This window comes from Amaranthus tricolor, chromosome 5 (genome assembly GCF_026212465.1).
Source record: "Amaranthus tricolor cultivar Red isolate AtriRed21 chromosome 5, ASM2621246v1, whole genome shotgun sequence".
Taxonomy (NCBI): Eukaryota; Viridiplantae; Streptophyta; class Magnoliopsida; order Caryophyllales; family Amaranthaceae; genus Amaranthus; species Amaranthus tricolor.
In genome coordinates, this window is record NC_080051.1 from 14,969,455 (window position 1) to 14,991,574 (window position 22,120).

At 36.1% G+C, this 22,120-nt stretch overlaps 1 protein-coding gene across 1 annotated transcript; it reads left to right on the forward strand.

Moving 5' to 3' along the window:
- Positions 1-530: 530 nt before the first annotated feature.
- On the forward strand, positions 531-9,705 carry LOC130812757 (alpha-glucan phosphorylase, H isozyme). Its single transcript, XM_057678340.1, has 18 exons — positions 531-731; positions 847-883; positions 2,066-2,293; positions 2,984-3,163; positions 3,468-3,644; positions 3,739-3,824; positions 4,059-4,248; positions 4,339-4,431; positions 5,175-5,359; positions 5,446-5,563; positions 5,887-6,015; positions 6,122-6,340; positions 6,418-6,621; positions 7,000-7,158; positions 7,598-7,861; positions 8,397-8,587; positions 9,209-9,341; positions 9,428-9,705. Exons 3-18 carry the CDS (start codon positions 2,084-2,086, stop codon positions 9,431-9,433), a joined length of 2,544 nt encoding a protein of 847 aa, XP_057534323.1. The 5' UTR covers positions 531-731; positions 847-883; positions 2,066-2,083; the 3' UTR covers positions 9,434-9,705.
- Positions 9,706-22,120: the final 12,415 nt, after the last annotated feature.

The window sequence follows — 22,120 nt, forward strand, 5'->3', positions numbered from 1 at the left end:
TAACCTTTTTCCCTAAAACATAAATCCTAACTCTACCATCTTTCATCCAAATCACATTTGAATTTGGGGGGAAAAATATTATTTGGATGAAAGATTGTAGAGTTACGGTTTATGTTTTGGGGAAAAAGGTTGAACTAATGGAATTTGAAATGATGTGTCGTATAAATAGGCATATAACAGCTTTTAAGCTTGAAAATTAACGTTTTATATGCAAAAAGGTCATGGTGGAACAATTTGGTAAACCTCAGGATTACCTCATGAATTTTTTAAAAATTTCGATTACCACGTAGAAAATCCAAAAACCTTAAGATTTTCACATAGAATTTGCCTTTTATCTTTTCTTCACTTTATTGAGAATATCTCACATGATTCTTTTTTTCTTCCATACTTCCTACTCCCAAGTTGAAGGAAAAAGACGAATACTTCAATTTCAACCCTTTTTCTTTTCTTTTCCTCTTTCAGCAAAATCACAAAATTTATATAATTAAATTAAAAATAATTTATTTATACAAAATATCGTTGAGCGCTATTTTAAACCCTCCACGTGTCCATCCTCTCAAAAAAGATATTATTAAATTAATATCAATCCCAACCTCCTTCACCAATCTCCATATTTCTGACTCTGATCTTCTCGTGAATTGAACGAACGAAAATGCCTTGAACTTTGAATCAATCAATTTAGGCGACATTTTCATCTTCATTGTCTGGTTTCCATTTCGCGATTGTCTCTAGTATAATCTTTTTCTACCATTCTCTATGATATATCGAAAATATCTTTGCGAATTGCATTAATTTTTCTGTAATTTTTATTTGATGATATATAATTCTGCTTTTTGTGTGTTTCAGGCTTCAATCTAGTGCTGGAAACTCAGTGAAAGCATAAGTATGTGCTTTTTCTGTTAATTGTTTGATAACTTGATTCATTTTAGCTTGCTAGCTCGTATTGTTGATTTTAATTCTATTAATTTATGAAGGTTTTACAGTGACTTCTATAATAAGAAGATTAAATCGTTCATCTTATGATAACCGGCCACATAAATCATGAACTTTGTTGATTTTAATTGCAATTGTATTTAGTGTAATCCAATTCGGTGCTTTTATTGATTTTTTTTGTTTCATTACAAAATTTTGAAAAATCAAATGTAGCAGAATAATGCTTAGTTTTGATATAATTTTTATATGCGTCCTAAATTTCAGGTTGATATTTATTGGACTTTTTATCTATTTTTCTTTTCAAAAATGGTAAAAGGAAAAAAAAATGAAGGAGAATAATGCAAAGATTAAATAAGTTATTTACTACTCCATGTTTGTCCAGCTTTTTTGAGTTGAATCCGATGAGTAAGAGGGAGAAAAGATAGATTCTTTCCAAAAGAAAAGGGTAGTATTAGGAGGGACCATCTTTTGAATAAATTATGCAAATTTGTAATATCTGAAGTGAGCTTTTGGATTAATTTAAGAAGATTGACCAAACAAATGAATCTTTTCTTTGATGCTTCCAATCTTGCAACTAACAATATGCGTGACAATTTGTTTTTTTAAACTTGAAAATTGGGGAACTATTTGTTAATAAGTGATACCAATTATATCATAGGCAAAAAGGTTTACTTCATAATTGATATTAATATTATCATAGATGGAAAGGACTACATTAAACTGATAATCCCTTTATTCCGTGAATTAGTTACAACAAATACATAAAGCTCTCAGTTAGATTTCCGAGTTATTTCAGTAAATACTAAATACAAAGGGACATAGGGGGTATAATAATAGCATATAATAGGTGGAAAGGGCTATTTTTTGGTGGCTGAAGCTCGAAAGACAAGAGAAAATAGGAACGGTGATGGACCTTTGTGGGGGAAGAATAATATCAAGTTAGCTAAATTCATGCGTTACTTGCTGGGATATTTCAGACCTTTCCTTGTCATTTAATGATTTTAAGACCTTTCTTGTCATTTGATGCTGTATGATGATAATCCCTTTGATCTTTATATTTGGGTATCAAACATCATTCAATATTCTCTTTATAATTTGGGATTGTGTGATAATTGTTTTTAAATGATTGTAGGAGGTTCAATTACTGCTAATGGGGATGGGGAAAACCAATGGAGTGTCAAAGCATGAAATTCCATCAGATATTCCAGCTGAAGCACATCCTCTGTCTGAGGAACCAAGTAAAATCGCATCCAACATTAACTACCATGCGCAGTTCAGCCCTCATTTTTCTCCGTTGAAGTTTGAGCCAGAGCAGGCATTCTATGCCACTGCTGAGAGTGCTCGGGATCGTCTCATTAAGGTTTCCATTCCTTAATATAATACTTTTCTTTTTATTAATAAAATAAAATGACTAATTAGTTGGATTTATTTCTGAAACGTTTTTTGTTCCATAATTTCATCTTTCAGAAAAAATTACAGGAGAGTACAGCTATTCGAAATTATTGAAAGGCTTGATGCATAGTTATGTAATTGTGTCTTGAATCATATTTCTTGGAGACTTTCCCCTTGTCCTATTCTGTGACGTAATAGCTCAATGTCAAGAATCACACATTTTATTAAATCTTCCTTTTTGCTTTACACCAAGGAGGACACATTATATTGGCTTTCTAGATTTCTAGAACCTATTTTCTAATTCTAAATTGAAATGGAACTTCCTGTTGAAATTTTATGGTAGATTACGTTTACATAACCTCTACTCGTAGTCGATCATAAGAGAAAGTCTTGTTTAAGGGACCTTGGTTCCTGTAGTAAATATGTGATGATCACTTACAAAGAAAATTGCAGATTTATTTCAACAATAATCTATTGTACCCTATTTAGTTAATCTGTTCATAGATGTATAGTAATATGTAGAAGTTTTGTTTAAAGTTCTTGGCTAGGCTTTGAACAAAAATGCACTTATATTAGCCCTTTGGTAGCATTGTTTGTAGTCGTAGATATCTATTATATTGGCTGATGAGGCTCTGTATACTCAAATTATTCTTTGCAGCAATGGAATGAGACCTATCTTCATTTTCACAAGTCTGATCCTAAGCAGACATACTATTTATCCATGGAATATTTGCAAGGGCGAGCTTTAACAAATGCTATTGGAAACTTGAACATCCAAGATGCTTATGCAGATGCTTTGAATAAACTTGGCCATCAGCTTGAGGAAATTGTTGAGCAGGTACTGTTAAACAAAAAGATGTTAGTCTCTTCAGAGAGTTGCAAGGATCCATGACATTGCTAATTTTACTGTTAAATTTGTCAAATCTGCGATTTATCTCTTACGCTGCTTTCACATATTCTAGGCAAATTTATAAATATGCTACTACTAAATTTTCCGTTCAGTAGTTATGCTGATACCTCATCTCTCAGTCTCACCGGAAAGAAGTTATTCTGGTCTAATTTTTAATTTTCAGTTTTGTATTTCTATACCAATCTCAAATTCTCAATCTCCATACTTAATTATAGCAATGTGTCGCTTGTAGGAAAAAGATGCAGCACTAGGAAATGGTGGCCTTGGAAGGCTTGCTTCCTGCTTTTTGGATTCTATGGCTACCTTGAATCTTCCTGCTTGGGGATATGGTTTAAGATATAGATACGGCCTTTTCAAGCAGCGGATTACCAAAGATGGCCAGACAGAGCTTCCTGAAGATTGGCTTGAGGTTCCAGTGTCATGAATCTTTTTCTTTTTCCTGGACAGATATTATGAACTTAAAATGGCAGGTCTTATCTTTTGATATTATCTTTTGTTTGCAGAAATTCAGCCCTTGGGAGATTGTCAGGCATGATGTTGTATTTCCTGTCAGATTTTTTGGTCATGTTCAGATCAATCCTGACGGATCGTAAGTGTCTCTCCAAGATGTCAATGCCCTTTTGATTTCCTTTTTACAAGTGTTTGGTGGGTCAAAGGTGTGGAGTTTTTGAATGAAAAGCTATTGGCTAAAATTTTTGTAAAAGTCCATTCACATTGACTGACCAAACCTTTTATGTCGAATCGCATCATCTTGTGAGCAACTCATACTTACATCCTCCTGTCAATACCTTTACCCCATTGGACTATCTCTTGTACATTTTAGACGAGAATGGGTCGATGGTGAGGTTATTCAGGCTCTGGCATATGATGTTCCAATCCCAGGTTACAAGACCAAGAACACTATCAGTCTTCGTCTTTGGGAAGCAAAAGCATGTGCTGAGGATTTTAATCTGTTTCAGTTTAATGATGGGCAATATGAATCTTCTCTACAACTTCATTCTAGTGCTCAGCAGGCAAGTTTCATGATAACTGTTGCACAAACTTTTGTAGCTGTACCAAAGTATCACGTGGTTTGAGGTTTAATGTTTCTTTTTTGCGCTCAGATTTGTGCTGTTCTGTATCCAGGAGATACTACTGAAAACGGGAAGCTGTTGCGTCTGAAGCAGCAATTCTTTTTATGCAGTGCTTCACTTCAGGTACGCTCAGTTTCTAATCAATGGTGGTGCACTTTGTGATCCTCAATTCTATCGTTCTACTTCTACGTGATTTTCCGCCTTGCATTGAAAAGCTTGTGTGTACTAGGAATGCTGATGGGACATAATTAAGCTATGTAAGGCAAGGAACTTGTAAGCGTGTGATGCACTGTTTTGTTTCTTGAGACTGGGTTAGCTGATATGATATACGTTCACCTAAAGCTGTTTTCTAAAAGAAGCATTAGATGGTTACATGGGATATGGAATATAGCTGAAAGATTTGAAATAAGTAATAGATCAATGCTTTTGAGATTATGTTTGTCTGGTTGTGTTTCATAGCATAATGCGTTACTACAATGAGTTCAATCTACATAGTCTTAGCTTTTGTGCCATCTGGTAGAGCAGTTAGTGTAAAGCTAATAATGCAAGTTTCATCAGGTGATAGGAACTTTGTTGTCACTCAATTATCATTTCAACTTGTGGAAACTTGTAAAAGCCCCATGTGATTATTGAGTACTTTTGTATTAAAGTCAGAATAATTGGATGTAATGATTCTTATTCTCAGAAATATGTGGGGTTGCAGACATTTTACTTCTATGGAGCTTCATTTTAGCTGTTTGATTTCTGTCTTCTACCGTGTACCATATAATATGAATATTTTTGAATTAGTTTTTCATGTATCCTTTTGTATGTTTGACCTCTTATCTTATCCTTTTGTATGTTTGACCTCTTATCTACAAATACAGGACATCATTTTCAGATTTAAACAAAGGAAAGATGGAAACATCCCGCGACAATGGTCTGAATTTCCCAGCAAAGTGGCTGTGCAGCTTAATGATACCCATCCTACACTTGCCATTCCAGAACTTATGCGTTTGCTTATGGATAATGAAGGGCTTGGCTGGGATGAAGCTTGGGATGTGACAACAAGGTGATGTGTAGTTTTTTGTTTTTTGAAATCCAGTGCTTCCATATGTTTGCACTGATCTTAAATGATACTCAAGCTGACTGAAACAGGGCTATTGCATACACAAACCACACTGTTCTTCCTGAAGCTCTGGAAAAGTGGTCACAATCTGTAATGTGGAAGCTTCTTCCGCGTCATATGGAGATTATAACTGAAATTGACAAGCGGGTGAGTTTTCATGTTTTTACTTCCGGTCTACTAGTATATTGTAAAGTGCGGCTATGTCTTCTGCAAATTGGCCTATGCATGTCTGATTTTAATGCCTTTATGCAAAGGACTTAATTTTGTCATATTGTATTGATTTATATTACTGAATGCTATAAAAAGGGAACCAATTATGAAAGCCTGTTTTAATAATGACATATGTTACGTAGACTAAGTATAAGCCTAACATGTTTCTTAACGGCAAATGTTATTTGGAGTTGAATTATAAGATACCGTGTGGGTTTTTTTTGGGGGGTTTTCCTAAAGGCTTGAATGTATTGTTTCAGTTTGTGGAGATAGTATGTTCAACGAGGCCTGATCTTGAGGACAAAATCAACTCTATGTCCATCTTGGATAATAATCCCCAAAAACCAGTAGTACGCATGGCAAATCTCTGTGTGGTGTCTTCTCATACGGTAGGGGATTATTATAATTAACTTGTGAAAATCAGCAGCGAAATAGAATTTGAATCAATATGGTCGAAATGAACAGACTTCACCTGTTACTGCTGATGTCCTACAGGTGAATGGTGTTGCACAGTTACACAGCGACATCTTAAAAGCAGACCTATTTGCAAACTATGTCTCTATATGGCCTACCAAGTTCCAAAATAAGACAAACGGTATTACTCCTCGTCGATGGCTTCGCTTTTGCAATCCAGAGCTCAGTAATATAATCACAAAATGGTTGAGAACTGATGAGTGGGTGACCAATCTTGATCTTCTTGTTAATCTGCGTAAAGTAAGTACTACTTTAAATTATGTAAGAGACTCTTCAACTTCACTATTTGATTCCGAATTTCTTAATTTGGTCAACAGTTTGCTGACAATGAGGACCTCCAATCTGAGTGGGCTTCTGCGAAAATGGCAAAGAAACAACGCTTAGCAAAATACATACTTGACGTAACGGGTGTAAGCATAGACCCCAATAGCCTTTTTGATATACAAATCAAGAGAATTCACGAATACAAAAGACAACTATTAAATATCCTGGGAGCAGTTTACAGGTACAAAAAGTTAAAGGTATAGCTTCTCTTCTTCTCTCTCCATTCCAAATCGGAGGGTCTTAATGTGGGTTTTTTTCTTCTCACCACTTTGCCAACCTCTCGAGTTGATTCATAGACTGCACATGTGAAAAGAAACTAAAATATGTACAATAGAGCAAAAATACGTTTCAGTCACGGTCGCGAAATGGATTTTGCAGTCAATGCGGATGATTTCGTAGTCAATGCGGTCTATATTTCGGTTGCACTAAACTCAAAAACCTTTATGATACGGCGATGCGGTTACAGTTTGCGGACATGTACATTAATGAAGAACTGGATAGTTGCATTGTTAATGAGGTATTAGTGACTAGCCAATGCTCCATCAAAATTATTCTTATTAAAGTTTCCATAACAGGAGATGAGCCCCGAAGACCGTGCTAAGACAACACCTAGGACCATTATGATTGGTGGAAAGGCCTTTGCGACATATACAAATGCTATAAGAATAGTGAAATTGGTAAATGATGTGGGAGCTGTTGTCAACACTGATCCAGAGGTCAATAGTTATCTTAAGGTAATGAATAGAAGGATATTTTGTCGCTGTAAACTCATTTTAATGCATTATTGCTATTGAAGCATCTTTGTTTTTTTTTCTTGGATTACTTTGTTCAAACATCTTCTGCTAAAGCAATTTCAGTAATTCAAGACTTAATAGAAATTTTCTGTAGCCAGTCATGTCCCTAAACACAATTTAATATAATTCTATAGTGTAGCGTACTCTGTGTGAAGAGTAAAGATACGTGGAGAAATGTAGGAGAAATGTAGGATAAAGTACTTCATATGACGTGTATTCTTGGAAATATTTTCCTCTGTTATCTCTTTATTGATTATGTAGTATTTTTTTTGGCAATCATTATTGATTATATGTTTTGTCTGATATACTTTAGTTTTCTTATAGAAGTATAATTAGTATATCGATAACTTTCTAACTGCTTTTACCTATGTTTCGTCAGGTAGTTTTTGTTCCAAACTACAATGTTTCTGTGGCAGAAGTGCTTATTCCTGGAAGTGAGCTATCACAGCATATCAGCACTGCTGGCATGGAAGCCAGTGGAACAAGCAACATGAAATTTTCCCTCAATGGATGTCTCATAATAGGAACACTGGATGGAGCTAATGTTGAAATCAGAGAAGAAATTGGAGCAGATAATTTCTTTCTTTTTGGAGCAACAGCAGATGAAGTTCCAAAGCTTCGCAAGGATAGAGAGAATGGCCTGGTATTTAACTAACATGTTTCAACATTTTACCTGAAATCTGCTTCTGTAATTGGTATTTATGTGTAAGCTATGGCCTTAATTCCAAACACAATATCTGGCAAATGACAAGCTCCTGATAGATGTATAGCAATATTCCATAATCCTAGTGCTATGCCATCCCATGTAGGCAGGGGATGGGGGCGGATGTGCGCTACCTTACCCTTGTTAAAACAAAAAGGTTGCTTCTGATTGTCCTTTGAAAGCAAACATCATCTTAACATAAATTTGCACATGATTTCACGAGCTAATTATACTATAGTATAATTTGAAACCAAATAACTATGATTTGTTGGCTCTATCGAGAATGGACATTGTTGATAGTTGTATAGTATTTGTTGCATATTCATCCAGCAGACAAGACTTCTAGAGGAATAACTTTTAATAGTTGTTATTTGTTGTCGAAGTTGGAGATATTTTTCTCATTTTACCAGCACAGTAGCATCCATGTTTATTATGTAGTTTTTGACCATGAAACTATGTTTGTTTGATGGTGCAGTTTAAACCAGACCCTCGTTTTGAAGAGGCTAAACAATTTATAAGATCGGGGGCTTTTGGAACTTATGATTACAATCCACTCCTTGAATCTCTTGAAAGCAATACTGGATATGGCCGAGGAGACTATTTCCTTGTTGGTCATGACTTTCCAAGTTACATGGATGCTCAAGCTAAAGTTGATGAAGCATACAAGTAAGATTTGTTTTTTATAAATTCATTATTTTTAACATCAAAATATTGATTACATCATGATTCTTTTAGTATGTGAAATGAGTCCTCTAATTTCACTTATTTCAAATATTCTCCTTCCAAGTGCCAAGGAAATCATGTTCGTAACCTTATCGTCAATCTAATTTGTGGCTCACTCTGTGGTAATTTGTTCTGAAGTTTATAAGGTATTTCACCACAATGTTTGCGATTCTGCCTCAAAGTATGAAATTTTTAAACCATTATGACGTCGAGTGGTATGGAAATTTCAGAAAAACACGAACTTGGGGAATACAACTGCATTACCATGACATTGTAATGGAAACACTTGCAACATTACATTCAAGTTTATTGCCATTAGCCTCATATTTTACCCACCTACAATACCATTAACCCACAAAGATCCTCAAGAAACTTCCTTCGAAAAATTCCTGATAGCCATGTTCAAGTGATAAGTTGATAAATACCTCAGACAGTCAGACGAGAAATCTTTTATAGACTCCGTTAAGGCACCCTATGCTGCCTGCCTATGAGCTTGCTAGCTTCCACTTTCTCTCATGTTTGCTCTTGTACTTGACTGTACTAAGACATTAGTGTTGTTGGCAGGGATAAGAAAAAATGGCTCAAGATGTCTATACTAAGCACTGCTGGGAGTGGAAAATTCAGCAGTGACAGGACAATTTCTCAATATGCGAAAGAGATTTGGAACATAGAAGCATGCCCTGTACCATTCAAGAGGGTACTTTTCAAAATTGTTCGAATTTTTTTCTCATTTTTTTTTCCTTCTATACGTATGTGATGTTTACTGAAATATCCACACTGCAGGGATGATTGGACTGAAAATATTTCACTTTGTATAAGTGTGAATATGACCAGCACTCAAAGCTAAAGTTGAAACATCAACAAATTCTGGTTTAAAACGCGGGATATTACCATGAATTGCACTGGCCAGATAGTCGTCTAAATTTAAGTTAAAGCCTTATCATATTCGGTTCTATATTTGTAATAAAATTTCCGCACAATTGGTACTTTGTATAAGGTTTGTTTCAATATGCATTTCTCCCACTCTGTTACTTTAATCAAATTAGTTACGTTCATCTAGAGATTGCCGGTCCAATTTGGGCCGATTTCGGTTTCGGTTTCATTCGACTGTGGTTTACAAAATCTGGGACTTGATTCAGACCACATGAGCACAATTATGGTTTCAGGCGATTTCTTAGCGGTTCAGGAGGCAGTTTAAAGCGATTCAGCTCTCGCGTTGAACGGGTTTAATATATATATATATATATATATATATATATATATATATATATATATATATATATATATATATATATATATATATATCTTTGTTGAGTATTATTGAAATTAATTGCATATAAATTGTCATTAAAAGATTTATTAAAAATAAAAAAATAAATAAAGTTAATAAATAAATGACAAAGTAATAATAAAGGTGAATTATTGAAAAAAGGGAAAAGAGGACTTGAATCTAATGTCTCGAAGGGAAGTTTACATATTATGAAGAAACTAAAGCCCATATTAGTTTTTGTCGTACCATTTAATTGTAGTTGTCATTGTTCAATTTTGCTAACCTTATTTATCATCTTCTAATCTTTCCACCTCATGATGTAGATATATACATTATTCATGGATCATTATAGTCTTGATCATCATCGTTCTTAAGTCTTTTTCTTATTTTGTCACTTTGATTCCAATATTTCTTGCAAACAGATATTTGTGCAGTATGTAGAGCAAGACGGGTTATCTTTTCATCAAACAACCTCCTACCTGCACTAAAAGCGTATTCTTATGCAATAGTAAAAGTAGAAATTGCAAGGATATTCTTTGCTAATATTAGAAATTTGAAGGAGGTTTTTCTTTCCGTCATTCTAAATATTACAACAATCTATGTGATTTCAAAATGATGTTAGAGATAATTATTTATTTCTATATGCGAAGAAGATAAGGATGAAGAAGGCATAAAACCATCATCTTGATTACTGATTATGTTAACTATGATGTGATGAAATCTAATGGGACGTACTGAAACGATAGCACGCTAGACGTATTGCGTTCTAAGTTATATATACAGTTGCATTAAAAACATAAAGGTCTACTAGAGGCTTCCTACAAGTTGCAATATAATTATCCACATTACTTTGTTGACCTACGCAATGATAGAAATAGCCTATTAGTTTGGTTAGATTTACTATCTTATGGATAAGACTGAAGCTAATAGTGCTACAATTTCATAAATATAAAGAAAATTAGTAAAATGCGTCATCTATTTATACCTTATGTTCTTGAGAATTGGCCTCAAAAATTTATTAACGTCGTCATTGTTATGGTTAATAAACTGGTAAAAAAAAAATAGTAATGTATTCATTAACTACTAAGTGGATTTTAGGTTCGCTCACATATAACAAAACCTTAGTTGCATTGTCATAAGCTTCTAATATATTTTGTATGCTAATAGCAAGTTCCTAATGTTCATTGGTTATACCTATTGACACACATTCATTATATAATTGTGTTATGACGAGATGGCTTTTATTTACTGTTTTAACAAATCATGATCAAGTTCCAAAGAGTCGAACAATCTAACTCCCTGTATACCTTATTCATTTATACTGAAATAATTGTTTGTATTTCTTCTTTACTTGTCCTAAACCAAGCCAATTAACTATACTTCTAATGGATTTTAATAAATTGGATAATTTTTAATACCTCCTTGACAAGATAAGTAGATAGCATGAGCACAACATTGTATATGTAATAATTAATCACTTAGGATCAAACAAAAATAAGTTTGTCATATAAAAGGTTCATGCATTTAACGTTTGTCAACGTGTTATCTAAAGAACAAGAGATAATCTTATCTAGCAAATTTCATGTCTAGATATTTCTACTAATCTTGATTTTATGTTTTCCTATTGTGTTGTTCGGACATTAACTCAAAAGAAATTATTCTTTTTTCAACAAACTAATTATGATTTACTCAATGTGTTGTCACACACATATCGCTTCTTCTTCATCTTCTAAATTACTCCTTACGTTCCTATTTGATGTTCTCCTAGGTTGTTAGGAACCAAGTATGTTTAAATTGTGGATTTTAATTATGAAATCATAAATGGAGAATTTGAGAATCAAAAGATTAAGTCAATCTCAAATTCTTTAACTTTAACTACATATAAAATAATGATGGAATCACCTCAAATCAAAAAATGATTTATTTTTGCCAAATACTAAATTTTAGCAAATCTAGAGTTCCAAATGAAATCATTGTTTCTAAAAATAGCACTAAGGAATTTTCATTTGGACTAAGATATGTGAAATCTTTGAAATAAAAATAATAATAATAATAAGGTAGTATTAGTAAAAATATTTTAAATCATTTTAATTATAACACCCCACCTAATATCTACCTAATTAGATAAAAGTGCTACTAAACATAATCCAAAAATAACATGAATATTTTTCCAAAATACATTATTAATCCTAAACTCAAAATTAAATTAATAATTCAACATACTCTTAAACTCAGTATTAAATAAATTTAAATTTTCTGACATGCTCATAATAAAAATAAGTCCTAAATATAAATTTTTATTCTTATTCACAGGGATCTATCAATTCATCCATTATATTAAGAAATTCTAATACTAAGGTTAACGTATCAAAAATCATTTGAGTACTACAAAGAATTATGTCACTTTGTGATACCAATACATAAAAGGGTCAACCACGAAAGATTGAGCGAGTAGACATACCTCACATAAAACATTTTTCAACTATCTTTACAAAATGATTTCACAAATAGGGAGAAGAGAATAACACATAATAGTTTGAAAACAAAATCATAAACCTTCATGCATACTAAGTTTCTAGTTGAGAGGATGCTCCATCGCTCTAGGGCTATATCTCTTTCGGGTGAAACTAGTCAATACCTCATTGTCAACTCGCCTTAAAATATAGCAGAGACCAAAATGCCTCTTGCCCACAATATAATATCAAAGAGGATAGACTCATTGTTTTTAAGTATCCCTCCGCATAACAAATCAACTATATTAAGGATATAATTTTCATGTGAAAAATTCAATTATTAACAATTAAGCACATAATTGAAAATCAGACTGGCCAATCTCTTTTGAAAGAGAGGCACTATCCACTCAGATATAGTTCCACTTTCAAGTGACGGTCACCAACAACTGCTAAGTTCACCAAGACGACTCATTTACAAACTTGTATTGCGGTGCAACACGGTAAAATGAATGAAAGATTAGCAATATAGATACAAGTTTTGGTCCGATCTGATACCTGAAAATCGGCTATATTGCTTCTATTGAAGATTAAAATGAAATATTAGGAAAATGTATTGTAACTCTCCATTGACATTAGGTGGTCGAACAATGGAAATAGAAACAGAATGAGAGAAAGACAAAGCTCATTTTAGAAAGAGTCAATGTAGGCAACTAAAAGGGTTTATCTATATTAATAGTTTAGAATTAGGATTAGGCTTAACCTCCCTTATTTAATTTCTGATTAAAAAATATTAATAATAAAGCCCATAACTACTATATGACTAAAGCCCATAATTTTGAATTTTTGAAATTGTTGAGCGAAAAAATAAAAAAAAGTAATTAAATAAGCGAAATTTTAAACAAATCCCAAAAGTAAGCGTCCAAACCCCAAAGCTGTGCTTTGGAGCTGTTCGCAGTTATTAACTGCGAACAGCATATAAGACAAACTAGCTGTTCGCAGTTGGTAACTGCGAACAGTTCAAAAAACACAAAATAACTGTTCGCAGTTAGACTGCGAACAGCTATTTTGTCTTTTTTGACCTGTTCGCAGTTACTAACTGCGAACAGCTCCAAAGCACAGCTTTGAGGTTTGGACGCTTACTTTTGGGAAAAGTTTAATTCATCGCTTATTTGATTAATTTTTTTTATTTTTTCGCTCAACTTTTTCAAATTTTCCATAATTTTCTTTATGACTTTAACCTAACTATAGAATGTTGTTCTACTATAACCCAAGTAATTATGTATTACTTCTAAAATTTAATACTATTCTGCCTTAATCTTAATACATTGAACTCTGTTTAATGAAAAATAATTAACATTATTTTAATACCAAATTGTGAATGGGCATTACTATACTTCGCCTCCTTTTTCATTATGTTGCCACCCTTTTTATATTGAAATTTCAATATTGCCCTTATAAAATTTCATAACTTTAACTCTCTAATTTCTCTCTAAGAAAACTCTCCGAATTAAAGTTCAATATCGAAACACTATGACAATTGAAAATAATCACCAAAATGATTCGGTAAGCATCGATAACGATCATTAATTTCAAATAAAAACGCTTGTGTTGAAATTAATACATGTTCACTCTTTTGGCTATAACCTTTGATAACCGGCTTCTAGCACGTCGTCAATACTAAAAACCTTGACTATGCAAACAATATTTATAATCACCCTAATACTACTACAACAAGTGTAATGGTAAGTCGAGGGTCGAACCACAAGGATAAGGGATGCTAGACTAAAGACTTGGTGTGGGATGAAAGGGGTATTTATAAGCTATGGAATGAAAGGGGTAAAAATGCCCTAAAAGCCCTCGGAGTTCGGTTTGCGAAGAAAAGAAATCGCGCAGTCTGGGGCTTGAATTCGGCCGAATGGAAGGTGTATTCGCCCGAATTGTCACCTATTCGACCGAATGGGGCTCCATTCGGGGTTTCCAGCATCTCCAGGCACATTTCCTTGAGTTCCAAAGGCCATTCGCTCGAATCATATCTTGGTTCACCCAAAGCAATTACCATTCGGCCGAATGGAGTAAGAATTCGGCCGAATGCTTTCCTTCTTGGTCTGTTTTCTTCTTTTGAAGCTTTAGATGCCTTCCGGACTTTGCGGGGACCTTGAGGAAGACTTAGAATGCTTGGGAAAGCTCCGGTGCGCGTGCCTAATCTTCGATCAAAGCATCTAAGTCTCGTACGCAACGTAAAATACCTTGAAATCTCCGAAAATACCTGAAATTACCTCAAAACTCCATGGAGACAAGAACAAGGTAAAATCATGCGTAAAGTGTGTAAAAAACATTCTAAAACACGAGACTCGACACTACAATAAGGAGATAAATGTGCTCTAAAAACGAGCACATCAACTCCCCCAAGCCAAACCTTTGCTAGTCCCTAGCAAAAGAACTAGCAGGGCAACATGAAAGCGCGAGGAAATAACAAATCTAATCTACGAAAAACAATAAAACCTAAGACTTACTTTCGTAGGAATCAAGGTCGCACTTAGCGTGTGCAACAAGCCTTTTAAACCCCTAGGTCTCCCGTAGAGGACAAGTAAGGTCTCGTGAGGGTTTTCAGAAGGAAACCCACAAATCCAATACAAACATACATGGTGAGTGGAAATCAAAGCAACGCAAGCTGTGCACGAGCAATACTCTTCCCTAGCCATAGGTGTGCAAGTACAATGGTCTCAATAGAGCGCAATACCATGAAGAATGACCAATTCCACGGACTCGAGATCACAAGGTAAGCTACAACACAGGCTATGCAACCCACTAACTAGAGAGGTCACAAGTTTACGCTCCCCGGGTTATTTCTCAAAAGATGTGAGAAATACGCAATGACGCTCATGTATTTTATTATGGTTCGTGTTTCGCTCATAATCATCCGACTAAAGATGAGTCGGGAATCAAACACCTATTAGGGGCAAATCTTGGGGATTATGTCATATCTAACTCCAGCACAGAACATACTAATCAGACCAAGTCGAACAGGTTTATGAAGGGTTGTAACGTTGGCTTTGGGTTAAGGTGGGATACATTTGGGAATGTGGCGCTAAGTAGAGGATAGCAAGTGACCCTAAACACAACGACCATGAACATCTCATGACAAACCAATAAACACTATATCAACCAACTATATTTACCCAAAAACCTCATGTAAGCACAAATGAACTCTATTATAAAACACCATGAAAAATTTTGAATTTCATCACAATTTGTGTTTTTAGGCTCATCTCCCAAATGAAAGTATAAATTTCCTCACTCAAATATTACCCATTATATATATGAAGAACAAGAGGAAGATCTCCTCACTCAATGAATGTGTATGTATATAAATGTGTTAATCACTATGTGAAGCACAAGAGGAAAAGGGAGAAATAATATGAGCAACAAATAATGAATAGAGTCATGATAAACCAACAACCACTAGACTAACCAAAAAGCCCACAACACAATGTAACTCACACCAACCCCACCATCACTACGCTATCCTCTAGGTCAAAAGAGGGAATATTTGGCTCATGTGGAGGTTAAATAGCGTGGCTACAAAAGAAAAGGTAAAGGCAAGAACTGGGCTTAACCTAAAGTCAATTTACGTCCATGGTAGGCTATTTGGCTATTTAGTTCAAATCTAACAAACGTGTTATCATCCCTAGCCTAGGAAAAGCAGACTATGCTGGAGGAGAACAGACACAATACTTAGACCCCCTAACTAGCACTCAAATGAATGGAACTCGCAAGGAGTCCAAAAAGGCTCAATCCTCGCAGGCTAGTCGAAATGTGCCTCAAAAGGTAGTCATCCAAGCCACCAACCAAGCAAACCCAGATCCCCCAAGTCAGGTGAAAAATGGTTAATCGCTTGGTCCCAAAACAGGCACGGGGTTAGGAAAATGTGAGTATGCATAAGGCCACAGATGTACACACTAGAAGCTTGCATGCTAGTTTCACAACTCAAAACATTTTTATTGAAAACAGAAAAACAAAGCATGAATATGCAATATATACAACATGTCATGAATACAAGGTGAATATGCGAAATATGTACAAAATAATATACGCAATGCACTAACTTAGAACTACATGAAACTAAATGCACAAACAAACGGGTAATAGTGACAATGATGTTGACCAATTCTCCCCCAAGCTTGCTAGTCCCTAGCAAAGAAAGAGAGAGAAGGAAAAGATGAAATGTTTGAAATAGAGGTCAATAGGATTGTCACAATACCCAACACAAACACATACTAGTCAATAATAAAGAGGAAAGAAGGTCATACCTAGGCTAGGAGGGCTTTCACTCCTAGCACTACCATCACCACCATCATAATGGGCAAAGAACTCTCCGCTCCTTGGAAGAAGTGGAGGCAAGAAGCGCGAGGCTAGAGTGATTGCCTCCCCCAAGCCAGGGTGAAGCTATATTCTTCATTTTTTATGTATTGCTCTTTTGAGCCTCCTTTCTTCTCTTTCTTGCCCTCTCGGGACCGTTAGCATTGACCCTCTCAACATCATCAAATCAATCGCAAACAAACCTCATGTCGAGGGTCAATGCTAATGGTCGTTTGGATCTGCAAGTTCTAACAAACAACACTACAAACCAAACGTGAGCAATGACTAGCAAAAATGCAATGCAATGAAAGGGAACAAAAACGAAACAAAAAATAATATTTACAGTTGGGTTGCCTCCCAACAAGCGCTTCTTTAAGGTCTTTAGCTAGACCTGACTCACTATATAGTGAGTCAAACTTTAGAGGATTTTGTCAAACTCACTCCTCACAACAACAGAAGTTGGGGAGTGGAAGAGGGAGAGAAGAAAGAAGAAAAGAAGAAACAAAACAAAGATCGACTTTTCATAACGAGATGAAAAGCTGAAGGAAGAGCGAACGACGGGAAGAGGGGAGGGAAGCAAGCGGTAAGGCATCACAAGCATCAAGTTGAGCATGATGGAGGGCGATGGGAAGCATCTCACAATGGCTAAGAGGTGTACAGTGAGACTCTACAGAAGGCACATCAAGGGTATCCACTTGAGACTCCTCAATCGAGGGCATATCTACCTCTAAGTCATTGGGTTCACTAGCTAGATGATCATGCACATATGTGAGGGGTTCATCTTGGTGAAGTGCACAAGGCTCCTCAACAAGAACCCCGCCGGTAGGTGGTGCATCAACACAGGAAACGGGAGAGTCATGATGCAAGAATGTGGGGAATGTGAACTCCTCCCAATAGTACATATCATCATAAAACTCATCCATAAGTTGATCATCAAGAGATGGAGGGGAGTAAGCAACAAGGCAAGGGGAGTCTAGGTCATGGTCTACCGCTAAGGGCACAAGGTGGTCATGGGTACCTAAGCTCTCCTCAAAACCCCTTTTCAATTGGTTAACACTCCACGTTCCCTCCAACTCATCCCCCATTGGTGTATCACCATATGCGTAATCGATAAAAGGGTAGGCTAGTGGAACCTCAAGGGGAGGGAAACCACGATATTCTTTCTTAAAGTTGTCCTTGGCCAACCATCTAAAGAAGTTTAGACATAGAATCGAGGTTTGGTCAAGGAGTGCACTTGAGTAAACATCATCCACTAATTCCCTAGTCTCACTATTCAAACCCTCATAAAGGTCAAGGCAAATTTGCCATTGTTCAACATTATGCTCATTAGGGAGAGAATCCCCAACGAAAATAAGCACACTAGGGTCATATACTTGGAAAAATAGTTGAATGAGACAAAACTTCTACACTTTGCAAATATGTCTGATATTTGCAAACATATCAAGCTTCTTGCAGAACAATTAGCAAACGTTGATTGTCCGGTATCCGAACACAAGATGGTTATGCAGATAATTACGGGACTCTCACCGGGTCAATTTGATACTTTGGCTACTATTATCTCTCAATCTGAACCCACTCCAAGTTTCAATAAAGCCCGCTCAATGTTCCTACTAAAGGAGACTCGACTCAATAAACAAGAAGAAAATAGGGCACATGCTCTTGTCACCCAACATTTTGATGGCTCTACCACCTCCTCTTCCACCCCAACACAGCCACCCATTCAACAACAGGGCAGCAGCCACGCTGGCACTCATAGGAAAAGCAAAGGCAATCACAACGGTGCTAAATATGGTAAACCACGTGGAAGAGGGACGAATAATGAGAAGCATCAAGCTCCTCAATGGGCTTATGGATGGGCACCAATCCCACAAGGAAAGTGGGCTTCACAACCATGTCCGTATCCAACTGACCAATAGCCCCTCAACCCATATACCGCGGCCCACAACAAGGCTCCATTTTAGGTCCACGGCCATCCCAACAAAAAGCCCAGCAGCAGCAGCACCACGCCTATTATATGTGGGTACCCATCCTTCTTAACACAGTCCTCTTATATCTCTTACGGAGCTTGGTGAAGCATGTAGTTCTATGAGTATCAACCCCCCTGAGAACGGCTGGTACATGGATACCGATGCTACTTTCCACGTGACTCGTGACTCGGGTAATTTCTCTAAACTGTTTAATTTGAGAACTCCTTAATTTATTTATGTTGGTGATGGTAAACGTATTCCAATACATAGCTATGGCACTACAATCATTCCCTCACCTAACCCACCTTTCAACCTTAAGAATGTCCTATATGCTCCTAACATTATTAAAAATTTTACATCTGTTAGAAAATTTACATCTGACAATTTTGTATCTGTTGAGTTTGACCCTCTTGGTTTTTCTGTGAAGGACCTTCTTTCGGGGACTACTCTAGCTCGGTGCAATAGTGTGGGGGACCTCTACATATCCTTTTTCAACACCTTCTTCCGCTCATCATGGTAATAGTCAACTGTCTCTTGCCACAATTTTTCCTTCTGTTAGGCATCATAGACTTGGACATCTCGGCAAACCAATTTTTAATATTCTTCGAAACAAAAATTCAATTCGTTATAATGAGAGAAATAGTTCTCATTTTTGCTATTCTTGTCCACTAGAAAAACATGTACGACTTCCTTTTAAGTCATCTACTACTAGTACTTTTGCTCTGTTTGACATCATACATGCGAATTTATGTACATCTCCTATCTCTAGCAAATTGAGTCATAAATACTATCTTGTGTTGCTTGATGATTTCTCTCATTTTCTTTGGGTGTTTCCTATCAAGTATAAATCTCAAGTCTATGATGTTTTTCTCCCTTTCCGAGCATATGTTAATAACTCAATTTGAAAAGAACCTTAAAACTTTTCAAAGTGATAATAGTCGCGAATTTGATAATACTCCCTTTCAATAATTTTTTGCTACTAATGATGTGGTCTTTCGTTTCTCTTGTCCAAATACTTCACCATAAAATGGCAAAGTTGAAAGAATTATTCGCAATATTAAAAATATGTCTCGTACCATGCTTTTTCATGCCTCGCTTCCACCCACCTTTTAAGTTAATGCGGTACATATGGTTGTATATATTCTAAAAATTTTGCCTTCTACCACCATACAAAATCGCACCCCAACCGATATTTTATTCCGTAGAACTCCTACATACGACCGTCTTTGTATTTTCGGTTGCCTTTGCTACCCAAATTTAAGTTCGATTGCCCCCCATAAGCTTGCACTGAGTTCCGAACCATGTGTGTTCCTTGGTTTTCCTTCTAACCATCGGGGTTATTTTTGCTACGACCTATCCTCCAATAAGATAACTATATCTCCACATGTCACTTTTGTTGAAGAACACTTCCCCTTCAAAAACATGCAACAGTTTAGGGACATCGATTATACTTTTATGAAAAGTGATATTTGTCCATTTTTTATACCACATCTTACCCAAACCTTCTCAAACACTCAACTCATCTCCTCTACAAGCCCAACCACCTTAAACAATCCAACACCCTCAACACCTACTAGCCCATTCGAAAATTCTAGCCCACCTTCTTTTCCTTTAATCCCAATTGCACCACCTGCACCGAGTCCAGCCTCACATATCCCTTCTCGACCACCTTTACAACCATCTCACCCTATGGTCACTCGTGCTAAGTGTGGGATTTAGAAGCCAAACCCCAAATACCAAGCCAATCTTACGGTTCAATCTGTTTCACCCTCAACCAAAAATCTGAAATTAGCCATGCTTGACCATAATTGGAATACTGCCATGCATAAGGAATATGATGCTCTTACTAAACAACACACCTGGGATCTTGTTCCATGACCGGATGGGGTGAATATCATTCGCTGCATGTGGTTGTTTAAACACAAGTACAGGGAAAATAGTGATTTGGAGAGACATAAGGCAAGACTTGTTAATGGCAAGCCGTAACAGGTTGGTGTTGATTGTGATGAGACGTTTAGCCCTGTGGTAAAACCCACCAATATACGCACTTTTTTGAGTATTTATATGTGGAGGCATTGGCGCATTTAATAACTAGATGTGAAAATTGCGTTTCTTTATGGTGATTTAAAAGAAACGGTCATTATGCATCAACCTCCGGGATTTGTCAATCCCAATGCTCCTACACATGTTTGCCAGCTACGTAAGTTTCTCTATGGTCTTAAACAAGCTCTTCGAGCTCGGTATAACAGTTTATTAACTATCTCTTACAGGTTGGATTTGTATGTAGCAAAAGAGACAATTCTTTGTTTATTTTCCGTCAAAATGAAAATGTTGCATATCTGTTACTCTTTGTTGACGATATAATCCTCACAGCCTCGTCCGAGAAACTAAAGTGGGATATAGTTGCACTTCTGAAGTTCGTATTTGCAATGTCTGACCTAGACTAACTTAGTTACTTCTTGGGCATCTCTATAAGCTGCAACAAAAAATTTTTGTTTCTAAGTTAGAGAAAATATGCACACAAAATTATTCATAGGGCAAAGATGGACACATGTAAGCCCGTTGTCACACCTGTTGATACTAAGTCCAAACTTAGGGCTCTGGGTGGCGAACCTATGAGTAATCCATCTCTTTACCAGAGTCTTGCTAGTGCACTTTAGTACCTCACCTTCACAAGACTTGTTATCGCTTATGCTGTTCAACAGGTCTGTCTATTCATGCATGCTCCGAGGGAACCTCACTTTAACGCTCTTAAGTGCATTATCTGATATATTAAAGGCACCTTGATCATGGCCTTCATTTATACAAATCTACCCCTCTGAGACTAGTTTCATACACGGATGCCGATTGGGCGGGTTGCCCGGATACTCATCGTTCTACTTCTGGGTACTGTGTTTATTTGGGTGATAACCTTATCTCTTGGTCTGCTAAACGACAGGCTACTCTTTCTAGATCTAGTGCCGAAGCCGAATATAGGGGTGTCGCTAATGTAGTTGCTGAAATTTGTTGGTCACGAAATTTACTGCTCGAGTTACATTGCCCTGTTCAACGGGCTTCCTTAGTATATTGTGATAACATATATGTTGTGTACTTGTCATGTAATCCGGTTCAACATCAACGTACCAAACACATTGAGATGGATATTCATTTTGTCTGTGATAAAGTTACTCTCGGGCGCATCAAGGTTCTTCATGTTCCATCTTCATACCAATGTGCAGATATTTTCACAAAAGGGTTGCCACGGAAACTATTTTTAGACTTCAGATCCGGTCTAAGCATTCGACCTCCTCCCGCTTCAATTGCAGGGCTGTGATAGATAATATGTCAATATTATCTCATTATCATTCTATTATCTTGTGAATATTACGTAATATATTCTTTGTGTATTTTAGGCAATAGAGATATTCTCTCCTATATTTAGCTTGTA

Bases quoted from the DNA above. Each gene is read 5' to 3' on its own strand.
- LOC130812757 (XM_057678340.1), top strand. From the start codon at position 2,084: ATGGGGATGGGGAAAACCAATGGAGTGTCAAAGCATGAAATTCCATCA. The intron at 4,432-5,174 runs GTACGCTCAGTT...CTACAAATACAG, and splicing joins TATGCAGTGCTTCACTTCAG to GACATCATTTTCAGATTTAA. The intron at 6,016-6,121 runs GTAGGGGATTAT...GATGTCCTACAG, and splicing joins GTGTGGTGTCTTCTCATACG to GTGAATGGTGTTGCACAGTT.